At 52.5% G+C, this 12,472-nt stretch overlaps 1 protein-coding gene across 10 annotated transcripts in view; it reads right to left on the minus strand.

Annotated features, from left to right (window-relative positions):
* Positions 1 to 12,472, minus strand: part of AIFM3 (apoptosis inducing factor mitochondria associated 3) — a 53,705-nt gene that overhangs the window by 19,248 nt on the left and 21,985 nt on the right. For all 10 annotated transcript variants that reach the window (XR_008746107.1, XM_055797577.1, XM_055797581.1 and 7 more), the window contains 5 exons: positions 9,638 to 9,747; positions 7,631 to 7,740; positions 6,263 to 6,307; positions 4,872 to 4,968; positions 2,621 to 2,733 (listed from right to left, as the gene is read on the minus strand). Coding sequence is in view for 9 of the 10 variants with exons in the window: in XM_055797577.1 (XP_055653552.1) it covers positions 2,621 to 2,733; positions 4,872 to 4,968; positions 6,263 to 6,307; positions 7,631 to 7,740; positions 9,638 to 9,747 (475 nt within the window). In the remaining variant the exon portion in view is untranslated. The remainder of the gene's footprint in view (positions 1 to 2,620; positions 2,734 to 4,871; positions 4,969 to 6,262; positions 6,308 to 7,630; positions 7,741 to 9,637; positions 9,748 to 12,472) is intronic.

Genomic DNA, 12,472 nt, shown 5'->3' on the forward strand with positions numbered 1-12,472 from the left:
TTACAGCATGGGTTAAGAGAGTTGCCCTACAGGAGCTGGAATCAAAGCCTGTTCAAGTCAAAGTCATCACAAGACACTGGACTGGGCTCTGGTTCCTTCTCTGCCTGCTCAGCATGGGGCTGGTGCTCACCGGCTAAGGCAGGACCACAGTGAGTGCTTTGGAGTGTCTGCAAAGCAGCTGTACCTGCAGCTCCTCATAACACACACAATTTCATAGGAGCAAAAGAAAAGCCATGTCATTTGGAAAGCAATCAGTTGCCAGGGGAAATGGAAGCTAAAAGAGCAACAAGAACAATCAGCGTTAACACAGCAAGGGCAACACTTTCAAAAGCACCCAAGTTAACGCAGCACAAGTTCCCTCAAAGGCTGATGCAGGGGCATGCGGCCCATATCTGCTCATCTTTAGCTGCAAGATAAAGGTTCTTGCTCTTCCCAGCCTTCCCTGGTCACATGGGTGAGACCTACATCATCTTTACATGCAAGGTTGACCTCACATTTGACCCCAAGTTCATCTGTCCTCCTAAACCTGTGCACACAAGCTCAGACATAGGCTGAGGACAAGCTGAGCATCAAGTGACCTGTGTGCAGGCTGCTGCATGCTCCGTGCCTGCAGTACAGCAGGGACAGGCATGGCCACACGCATGCCACGGTCAAGCCCTACAACATATCGCACTGCACTGAGCAAACAGCAACACCCACCCGTGCCACACAGGCATAGCACTCGGGCTTGACACAAGGGGGACAGGGGCTGCAGGAATCAAGGGCTTCACCAACTGCCCCTGGGGATGGATGTGCAAGGTCCTTCTCGGCGGAGGAGGCTCAGTCAGGGGCTGGGATGAGCCTTGCAGGACACTCCCTTAGCATGACTTCAGATAATGCTGTGCTCAGAAGAGACTCATGCCTTAGGACTGAAGGCACATGCAGAGCCATACAGGTTTTACTGCAAATTCTTTAAACACCCAACATTTACAGAGAGGAATGTCCGACTCCACGGCTTGGAAGCGGCAGCCCCCACATCAGTGCACAGGGAGGGCAGCGCAGAGCAGTACACAACCACCACGGGTTTGGCTGCTGCTCAGTGCTCCAGCTATGATAATGGAGACATTGCAGCACACCAGGGAGCGGGTCATGGTCCAAAGAGGACAAAGAGGAACAGTCCAGCAGGACCTCGGGACAGATGGAGAACACGTGAACAGGTGTTCAGCAAGGCAGAGGAAGCGCAAAGCTGCAGTTTCAGGAGGCAAGAAGTCTGCTGCTTACAGCTTTGTGTGCTCCTCCTCTAATGACTGTTTCCAGGGTTAGTCCCACTCACAATATGAATAAGAAAAATCGCCTTTTTTTCTAGCCTGTTCCCAAAAATTCTGCCTTCTCTTCCATGGGCTTTGTGCACCTTTTAAAAGCAACTACAGCCAGAGGTGATTAGTGGAGGTTTAACAAACCACACATAACATCTCTGGCTTATTATTTAACACAGTGGAAAAGGCAGTCTAAGACTCACACGGCAGAGGTAAGTGTTTCGGAGAGCTGCCTGGCTGGGACAGGGACTGCAAGCTTCTCCAAGCTCCCCAGCACAACCTCTGTGACTCTTGGATGTAGGTTTCAGCCAGCTGCTCCTCACCCCAACTTCAAGCAGGTCTTGTCCAAGCACAGAAATGACTTGAACACTCTCAAAAAGCTGCATGTATACTTGCCTTCCTTTGAAAATCGCTTTGCCTTGGGCCTGGAAGCAGAGTTAGGTGCTGCAACTGTAAAGTACCAGCCCCCATATATAAGCATCCCTGACATAAAGGGGAATACATATACCACCTGTTCTTATGTTATCCCCAAGCTTCAAGATTAAATGCTGCTGTCCAACCTGAGTTGCTGTTTGGTGTCAAGTAAGGGTCAGGGGTCAGCAATAAAAAATGTTATTAGAAGATCATCCTGTGTCTACAAATTGGAATGCAAAATGGGCTGTGTACCAGAAAAGGTGATCTTTGCACTGAGATCAAGTTACCGAGTTGTGATTATGACCGATAATCATAGTAATTATGGCATGGAGCATCACTGGGCAGTAAGAACCATGCACTAATAAAAAAGCTGGTAGACAATACAGTTTGTTCACATGCCCCATTTCATTGCCCTAAAGATTTTGATCCAGAAACATAACAGGAAGGTATGAGCTGGCCAAGACAGCTATTGCTAGATGTATGAAGAATCACAGAATCATAGAATGATTTGGGTTGGAAAGGACCATAAAGACCATCGAGTTCCAGCCCCCTGCCCCGGGCAGGGACACCCCCCCCAGCCCAGGCTGCTCCCAGCCCCGTCCAGCCTGGCCTTGAGCCCAGCCAGGGATGGGGCACCCACAGCTGCCCTGGGCAGCCTGTCCCAGCGCCTCGCCACCCTCACAGGGAAGAACGCCCTTGTTTCTGTGCTGGAGTGCTCTTAGTTCAGAGTTTGAACGACTCCTCTGTTGTGTTTCATATTTCAGTCATCAACAGAAAAGAAAATTCAAGGGAAAACAGAGACAGGACAATTAAGGAACAAACGTGCCTCTGCAATGAGTAACAATGGGGAAAGGTCCTAGAGCAAATTTTAAAACAGGGGAGGAATGTGACATACCCAAAGTGATACAAACCTTACTGAGCTTTGGTCTGTCATAGGGCAAGTGTCTGTCCATCGTGCACATCACAATCCTGTCCGAGAAACCCTCCTGGCGCAAGGTCTCTGCACACACCAGTCCAGCTGCCCCTAAAGGAGAAGGAAGACCAGCCGCAGCCATGTGTATGGGGCATTTCAAGGTCTGCACACTTGGCTCCTAAAACCCACCAGGCAGGGCTGACTCCAAAATCACAATCTCTGCTAGCCCTGGCCTTACTTTTACAGCCCTTCCCAAGCCAAGCAGCTTGCATGGGAAGCCAGCTGGGGTGGGCGCACCAGGCAGCAGGAGGGACCCTCTGTCTGTGGGGCATGACATCAAGACCCTGCGGGACTTGCCTGTCCTTAACTCACACAACCCACAAAGGGCACACCTGAGGAGTGCTGCCAATGCCTACACACCTCTCACAAGCTCAGGGGCACGGGCAGCCACTCAGACCCTTGCACTCCTCTAGTCAGGGAAGGGTCTCACAGTTTCCCCCCTGCACACTCGACCACCTCCTGGTGAATTTACAGCCGAACATGGAGGGCAGGGAGTCCTTCATGGCTGAAGTGTTGGTTGCGTGCTTCACTGTAGAGTATTTTGCATGCAATTTCTTTGAGGGTTTTTTTTTTGTTTGCTTGGTTTTAACCACAAAAAAAAGGATAAATCAAACAAGAATCTGTCTTGGGGCATGCTGCGTCCCTGCAACCAGGCAGCCTGATGGGCATGTCTCTTCTTCCCTGGCCAGACTGGTGCAATTTGAGAGCTCAAGTGAGAAGTCCTGAGCCTCTTCTCAACGAAGGAAGCCCTGCTCAATGATGAATGTTTTCAGGGCCACAGTTTCTGTGATATCAATAAAGAAGATGGACCTGGACAGTAGCATGGTTTGGTCTGTCAGCAAAATGTTCCTGTTGATGGAGGAGGGGGACAGTGGAAGAAGAGACAGGTGGGTTGACATCCTGTGCATGCTGCCTGGGGCATTCTGAGCCAGGACTGATGCTGCACAGATGCCAGGATAGACCTCACATGAGGAAGGGGCTGTGGACACTTGCGCTTCAGCTCTGTGGATCTTGGTCCTTGATGCAGGGCTGGATATGTAGTCTCTTCCCAACACCTCTTCCTCACAACCCCAGCTTTGAAATCTCCTTTCCCATCCACCAGACCAGATCTTGGTCTTCAATAGACTGCTAAATTTAGCTGGTCCAGCCTGAGAAAGTTCCTTCAGCAATGGCTAACATTGCCTATGGCGTGACCTTGCTGAGGATTTTGATGACTGTCCAGCCCTGCTGAACACTAGGACGGATCAGCTGACCTCAGGGAGCAAGAGTGTCACACTCTGGCTTTCAGTCAACAAACAGCAGGGGCACAAGGAAGGGAAAAAATGTTACCCAGCAGCAAGGGAAAAGCCAGCCAGGCTGGTTTTCCCCCCTGCTCAGGCTGTGAGCTGCAACTTATATGGCAGGAGCAAGAGATAGCAGTGTGCTCCCCATCTCCACAACTTAGATCTGGTGACCTGAGGGCTTTAATCAAGTATGAACACATGTGCCAAGAGCAGCCATTCCCTCCAAGTCCCATGTCCAACACCAGACAGCTTGTGTCTTCCTCCCACCCTCCATTTCACCACCACATGGTCCAGCCTGGCATCCAACCCATTCCAGAAACAGGCAGACTTGGTAGATGGGATTCACTCCATCAGGCTTTCTACAAAAAATGCATTACACAAATGGATCTGGGACAAGAGATAAGAAAAGATAGGTTGGCAGTTTTGCTATTTCATGCAGGGATTTAATATTTTCTGGAAAAAATGGAAGAGTTTATGCTCAAAGAAGCACCTTGAGGTAAGAACTTTGGAGCTGCAGGCAGCTGCAAGGGGATGAGATAGAGATGTGCAGGCTCCAAGAAGAAAAGGTATATTCACATCACAAGACTGAGAGGACTTTACACTTATCAGTTGTGGAAATCAGGGGTTACTGATCTATCTGGGGAGGGTGTAGAGGGAAGAAGGTTCAGGGTACCCACTGCAAAGGACTGTGACAGGGAACTACAAATCCCCACAGACCAGAGGTACAGGTCACCTTTGGACCATCAGTGTGTAGGACAAGGCTCAGGAAGATCCTCTGGTCTGACCCTTTGCACAGGGAGGGACACAGGAGGGGTGACAGAAGGTGCACAGCACACAGACACCCTGCTTTCTGCACACTCGCCTGGGACAGGACACATGGCAATGCCAGCACATGCCACCCAATACCTGCACCGATGATCAGCACGTTGGTACTGCTCAGGTTATAGTTACTCAAGGAGATGCACTTTGCCATCATCTTTGTCCTCCTCTGTGTCTGAAGAGCCTATGCCAACAACAACAAAAAGAAAAGTCATTATTTTTTCTCAGCTTTAACCTGGGTAGCCAGGCAGGAATGGGCACAACTACACTACTGTCATAAACCAGCTTGGATAGAAAGGGAACAACTGCACCCTTGTGCCCAACAAGGACCCCAAACCCACGCTCAACCAAATACCTCTCCACCATCCAGTCCACCACCCCCTTACAAGGTGCAAAAGAAAAATAAATCCACATTGTCTTCTGCAAACTCATCCAGGTACACAGAGCTGGGAAAAAAATGAAAAAAGCAGCTCAGGTGTGTCATTGCGCAACTCTGCAACCAACAGGTGAGATGGAAATGCATAAGTCCCATCAGGAACTTCATCCTGCACCTGAGCAAAGCCTGTATATCTCTGATACCCAAAGAAGCTGATGGACTTGTCCAACCAACCAGAGCACACCCGAGGACATATGCTGTTGTAGGTCTGCTGCACAGACCCCCTGTCACCAGGCATCTGAGGCCAAAATCTGTTTCTGGTAGAGGGAACAGGCTCAACCCTTTTTATCATATTCCACCCTAATCAGCTGGAGTAGAAGTTCTGCCATTCAGGTGACCTCTCTGGATCTAAACCAAGTGCTGTAAGGGTCTAGCTGGCTCTGAGCCACTGAATTCACACACACATACAGGCAAATGTGCATCAGAAGGCAGCTCTTCATGGAAAGAAAGATGGCAGTGGCCTGAATGGGCCTCATTCTGCATGCTGCCTGGGGGGATGAGAGCCCTCCCTGCCCATGCACCAGGTTCCTCTCCAGCAAAGAGCTGATGTCTGGGCTCAAGACGAAGCACAACAACCTCTGTCATCGCTGTGCCACATTCAGACCCAACAGACAAGGTCAGAAGGCTGGTGGAAGAGACCTGTTTCCATGGGCCAACTGAATGAAAAGTTGCTGTGAGCTTAAGGAAACATAGGACAAGTTCAGGACAAACAGCTAGTAAGACCTGAATCCATGGACACCCCAGCTCAGGTGTGTGGCAGCTGCAGGGAGGCTGGGGTGCACGAGCAGGGCAGGAGGGGAACACAACACCTCTGCCCTGCTCCACTTGTGCCTCTCTACAGACTTTGGGCTGTTGCTTGAGACAGGACTAGGCCAGGCCGACCTTTGGTTTACCCGTGTTGGATGCTCACACATCACTGTTCAGGCACTGCTGCCCCTACCAGAGAACCAAAAGAAAAGCATTTCCCCACCCCCAACCCCATGCACACAGAGCAAAACACAAAAGCATGGGCCTTGATTTTGGGATGCCAGTGGTCCCTCACCTGCTTGCTTGCTCGGATGTACACCTTCTCCTTCTCAATCTTCACCTAAGGGTGACAGAAGAGCAGCGTTTTGTAGGACAGTGAGAGTCTCTGGCGTGCAGAGGTTGATTACACCCTCTGCAACTAATGAACAGGTCTCACCAGGTCTCCTGCAAGAGTGGCCCAGACGGCAGAGCTCACCCCAGCTGAACACTGATGGTCAATGTAAAACCTGATTTCTCTCTCAGGCTTATGGCTGGTTTCTCAGTCCCACCCCACTCCTGCTCAAGAGACCTCCGAGCGCGCACCTCCACTGTCAGGCTCCCAGGAGGCATTCAATGCCTGTGAGTGGGTGGCAAGGGGAGCTGCAGGGGAGGAAGGACAGCTGGGTAAGGTGCTGCTCTCCACTGGCCACCCCAGCATCTGCTAGGAAAATGTGTGCTCCACACCTTCAAAGACATGCTTATTCCAGTGCAAACAGCCATTTTGCAGATGGCATCAAGCTGAGCGGTGCAGCTGATACTCTAGAGAAGGGATGCCGTCCAGGGGGACCCGGGCAGGCTGGAGAAGTGGGCCCCTGCGAACCTCAAAAAGTTCAAGTAGGCCAAGCACCAGGTCCTGCACCTGGGCCAGGGCACTCACCAGTATCAATACAGGCTGGGGGATGAAGGGACTCGAGAGCAGCCCTGCTGAGAAGGACTTGGGGGTACTGGTGGATGAAAAGCCAGACATGACCCGGCAGGGTTTGCTGGCAGCCCAGAAAACCACCCATGTCCTGGGCTGCATCCCCAGCAGCGTGGCCAGCAGGGCGAGGGAGGGGATGCTGCCCCTCTGCTCTGCTCCCGTGAGACCCCACCTGCAGCGCTGCGCCCAGCTCTGGGGTCCCCAACATCAGAAGGGCAGGAGTGAGTCCAGAGGTGGGACACGTATCAGGGGGCTGGAGCCCCCCTCCTGTGGGGACAGGCTGAGAGCTGGGGCGGTTCAGCCTGGGGAAGAGAAGGCTGCGGGGAGACCTTAGAGCAGCCTGCCAGTGCCCGACGGGGGCTTACAAGAAAGCTGGAGAGACATTTTAGTAGGGCCTGTAGCAATAGGACAAAGGGCAACCGTTTTAAACTAAAAGAGGGGAGATTTAGATTGGACATAAGGAAGAAATGTTTTATAATGAGGGTGGTAAGACACTGGATCAGGTTGTCCAGTGAAGCTGTGGGTGCCCCATCCCTGGCAGTGTCCAAGGCCAGGCTGGACGGGGCTGGGAGCAGCCTGGTCTGGTGAAAGATGTCCCTGCCCATGGCTGGGGGTTGGACTAGGAGATCTTTAAAGGTCCCTTACAACACAAGCCATGCTGTGATTCTGTGATTTCCTCTGCTGCTTCAAGAACAAAGTTCTCACCTGGAACCTGGGTAAGCTGTCCAAGCCAGGAAAGTCCTCTATGTCACCTGTGCCGATGTTGAAGCAAGCTCCATGCCAGGGACAGCGGACTCTTCCTTTGGACAAAACCCCTACAGTGAACATGGCAGAGCAGAGTTGGTTTTGCCCTACAGTTGCCCTCCACCCTTGCCTGCAGCCCACTGAGATCAAGCTGCCATGACCTGACCAGGCAGGTGATGGTGATGGTGGGCTTCTTGGCTTCTTCACAATCTGAGCGAGGCTGACCTCCTGAAGGCTGCAGGTTGCTGCCCAGAGCCTCTTGCAGCAGCCAGCAGGAGCTGTGCCGCTCCACACAGAGCCACCTCAAAGTTCGAACTCTGTGAGCATGCCCCCGTGACACTCCTTCTTCACCCAGAGGTGTCACTTCTCCTACAGGACACATGGCAGCTGTTGTGGGCCTGGATGGTCAACAGCATCTTGGCTACTTGATGTGGAGTTCTCTTAACTTGCACATGGGATGGTCCAGCCATTTGGGACAGAGGGTAAACACAGTTACCAGCTGGGGTTTGCTCCCATCCTGCATGACGGATCCCATCTAAAATGTCCTCGCTGACAGTGCCCTTCCAGTGCCTCTGAGCACAGCTCCAAAGCTGCCTGCTCTGCCTGGGATATAATCTTGCTCCCCAGCAGGGCCTGGGGCTGCAGTCCCCAGGGTCTCGTAGTCACTTCCACAAGCCCCAGTAGCACCCCGAGCAAGCAATGCCTCAAGCAGAGCATCACTAATTTAGAGCAAGTGTGTTTCAGACCTGATCCTGTCACAGCAAGGAGTCGGGAAAGCGTGGGGCATGCCCAAAGCCATGAGTTCACTCCTTGCAAGTGTTTGCTCAGAGGCTGCTACCTTGGACTTTGGCTTTCCCTGCCTGAAGGAGCTGGCTCACACCACCAGGGCAGAGTGAACAGCTACAATTCAGTCATGCCAGGCCGGTCCTGAGCTTCTGCCTTCACTTGCTGAGGCACAGCAGTGCTGCATCTCATCAGCCACCACACGTGGGGACACAGGGGCAGCCCCTGCACTTACCTCTGCAGCAAAGCCTGTATTCCCCAGTGAGATCCCTGTGGGCGGCCAGTCTCAGGGGTGCACCCACAGGTCTCTTAAAGGCAGGCAGGTTCTTGCCTCTGTGGCCACTGAAGCAGCATGGGGCTCTTCTGCCCTGCTCAGCAGGCTGCTAGCCCCAGTCAAGGGGCAGAGAGCGTGGCTGGCTGAACCCAGCACTGCTGCTGGGCCAGCAGCGGCCAGAGCATACTCAGCAGGATGCTCTGCTGTCTTCTCCAGGATCCCACCTCCAGCAAAGTGCCAAGATAGGAAACCACTGTACCTCATCCCACTTCAATCAGTAACACCAGCAACACTTCTTTTTGCTACTGAAAGGATCCCATCAGCCCAAAGAGCTTCTCCTTCCCCCACAAACAGGATTTTGATTTGAAAGGAGCTGTGGTTTTGTGGGTTTGTGGGTTTTTTGAAGACTGAGTGGCCTGAAAAATCATAAGGTGATTTCCTTTCCCCTCCCTGCCCCCCCTTTAAGACTTTTTTTTTAATTCCTTTGTGGCTGGGAACTGATAAACAGAACAATATGAAAAGCCCCATAAAACCAGGCTTTGCATGGGGACAGCAAGCTGCAGCTGCTTCATGCCACCCAACACAAGTTCAGCTCCAGCTGAGGAATGAAGCAGAGCCGAATTCAATGGTGCCCATGCTGTTTTGTTCTTCAAACTCACCCAAAGAAGTCCCGGCCCTGTGACCAGCAGTGGCAAGCTGGGGTCACCAGCAAACCAGACACGCAGCAAAGCACTCCCAGGAGCACCCCCAGCTTTCTGCCCATGCCTTCCCCCAAGGAACATGCCAAGATGATGCTGAGTGTGCAACCTGGCACTGCCCCATGCCCCACAGCACAGCTGGATGAACACCGAGCTGTCTTTTGCCAACACTGATACCCTCAGTTAGTCTCCTAGGATGTGATGCAGACTGACCTTTGACCAACGGAGCCCCATAGTGGGGACACTTGTGTCCCACGGCGTGGAACTCACCACTCTCCTTGATGAGCAGAGCCTTCCCACAGCCCAGGTCCACTTCCCGCATCCTGGGGAGGAGGAGCAAGGAAAACACATGGCAGAGCACCTTCCTGGCAGCAAACACTGCACACTTGTCCTGCACCCCCGCTCTGGTCCCACCAGGCTCCCCCTCCTTCAACTTGCTCACCACTGGCTCCAGGTGACTTACAGGTTTGGGACACTCCTGCCACCAAGCCAGCTTTGGAGGTGGCTCTACTGGTCCCAGCTTGAGGCACATCCAAGCTGGGCCACTGATGGCAGCTTCTTCATCCATCCCTGTGACAAGAGGTGGCCCAAACCAACTCCTCAGCTGCTCAGGAGGCAGCTGGTTATTTCCACCCAGGTCCAGGGGGTCAGAATAAATCCTTTCAGCATGTAGAAGGAGCACCTACCCGTGACCTTGCTGTTTCCCTCAGCTGTTTTTGCAGAGTAAAGCTCACACAGGGACCTGCCCGCCTGCTCCAGGCTGCTGGCCCCAGCCCTGCATCACAGAGGGGCTTTGCCTCCCTGCCACTGCTGGCACTCAGCCCTGCATTTGCCTAGAAGCCAACTTAACCCTTGAGCCGTTCCCCTGGAGAGATTCAGGTGCTCTTTGAAAGACCGAAGCTGCTTGTGTGGTACCCTGGACAAAAGCATGATTAGCACAGCAGGAATCCTTTGCACACAAAGCTTTGAAATTTTTAGGCTCTCCAGGTCACAACTCCCCAGCTGCAGTCACCTGGTCCTTGACTGGCCAAGCCAGTCTTGAGGTCCTGAGGCACCAGCCAGCCCTGTCCTGGCCAAAAGCATCTCCTTGCCGATCATGCACCTTGTCTGCATCCCCATCTGCTAAATGAGTGATTAATGATGCCATTAGTACTGGAAAGCAGCATTTTAGAAAATCCTTCCTAACTCCCTTGGCTTGGCTGAGAGCAGATCTGCAGCCTTCCGGCTCAGCAGGGTTGTGCTGAGAGATACACACCCCTGCACTGGCTGCAGTGTGGGTGCAGCATCCCAAATTTTCCCACATCCCACCCATTCCCATGGGTGCATTTTCCCACAGCAGCTGGCTGCCCAGGTCTCCCCAGGAATGGCGTGCAGCCTCCCCAGTGCTCAGTGGCACACAGCCAGCTGTGCCCCCTTGCTCTGCTTGCTGCAGGCTGGCCTGGCACAGGTTTCGCAATGCAAAAACGTGCTTTTATTTGCAAGAGTTTCGAAGCCCTGCAGACCATATACAGAACTGGCGTTTAGGCAGTTGCATTACACTGGGCAGTTGCACTATCCACTGAAATAAGTCTTTCAACCATTCATCATTTCCAAGAGGCTGCCCGCATTGCCCCTCTCTGCAGAGTGTGGAGATTAGAATGCAAGAGGCTTCAGGGCTGAGACCCCCACTCCTCCACCTGCCCAGATCTTTGCCAAGGGGATTTCTGCAGATTTCCAACCATAGGGGCACTGCAGGCTGCTCAGGCATTGTTGAGTGAGCCTGATGTTGCTCTGCACTGAGCAGATGTTTACTCTCTGCTCTTTCACTATGCCTCCACCAGATCTTCATCCCAACATGTCCTGTCCACACCTCCTTTTCTCCCCAATCAGGTGCTCTCTTTCCAGCCAACAGCCCAGATACACCCTGTGCAATCCATGACCCAATGCAGTTAGCAGCAGCTGCTTCCTTACAATAGAGCCTTCCAGCTAACCATGGAGGAAAGTAGAGAGACAAATGAGCCCTGGTTTTGCAGGGAGCTGGGTGCAGAGCACAGAGCTGCTGTTGCATGGAAAGTTCCCCTCTACCAGCCAGAAAGCATGTCCCTGCACAATTTGATGTTTATCTGGAAATCCTGGTTGTTCCCATTGCATGAAGTGGACCATCTCTACAGCAAACCTGGCATGTTGCATCTTGTGTACCAAATACACCACTGTGCACACAGCAAACCCCACACGCTCAAGAAAGCTACTGAGCATGTGTGATCCCTGAATGCTGTTCATGCACAATAGGTCCCAGGGTCTGAGAAGAATGGCACTCACCTTGCATGCTCATTGCTCTTTAGGACAGATCAACTCTATCCCTATAGAGACACCTGTCCCACTCGCTGCATCACAGCAACACAGCTGAGACCAGGGCTTAGTCCACCAGCATCCCTGTAACACCTCCAGACCCACCCTGGGCAAGATTTCGTGCGGGCGCCTGCTCCACCTGCATCAACTGTCTCACTAGAGTAAGGGCAAATGCTCAATTTCCTTGCTACCTCAGGTGAAAACAGCAGCAGAGCTTGCAATGCCTGCCCCTGGGAGCTGTTTTGTCCCAGTAAATTGGCAGCCCCACACCCAAGTGATGCAGCTCCGCTCCCTCCCGGTGTAGGACACTTGGCACTTGGAGGTTCTTCCATCAGCACAAAGGGAATAGAGCAGTACAAGTCCTACTGCATTCCTCAGCTGTGCAGCACTTCAGGTTAAATGACAACCATAACTCTATGGGAAGATAAGATAAGTGGAAGAGTTTACAACTTACCCAAGGAACTGTGTGATCTGAGAGAGTCAAAAACAAGACCTGATGTCTTCAAGGCAGCACACAGCCACCTGCAAGGCTCCCAATCCCACACTCGCTCCACAGCAAGCAAGAGGATGATTTATGCTGCACTGCTCCCCACTGAGCTATTTACTCAGTTGGGAATTTGTCCTGTTGCCCCACTCCACTCCCCACTTCAGAAGCACCAGCTAGAATTCAGCTCTGGCCTGCAAAAGACCTTTGCTCAGGAGCTGAGGGAGCGCTGGGGC

The sequence above is a fragment of the Falco peregrinus genome, chromosome 2 (genome assembly GCF_023634155.1).
Source record: "Falco peregrinus isolate bFalPer1 chromosome 2, bFalPer1.pri, whole genome shotgun sequence".
In the NCBI taxonomy this organism is placed as follows: Eukaryota; Metazoa; Chordata; class Aves; order Falconiformes; family Falconidae; genus Falco; species Falco peregrinus.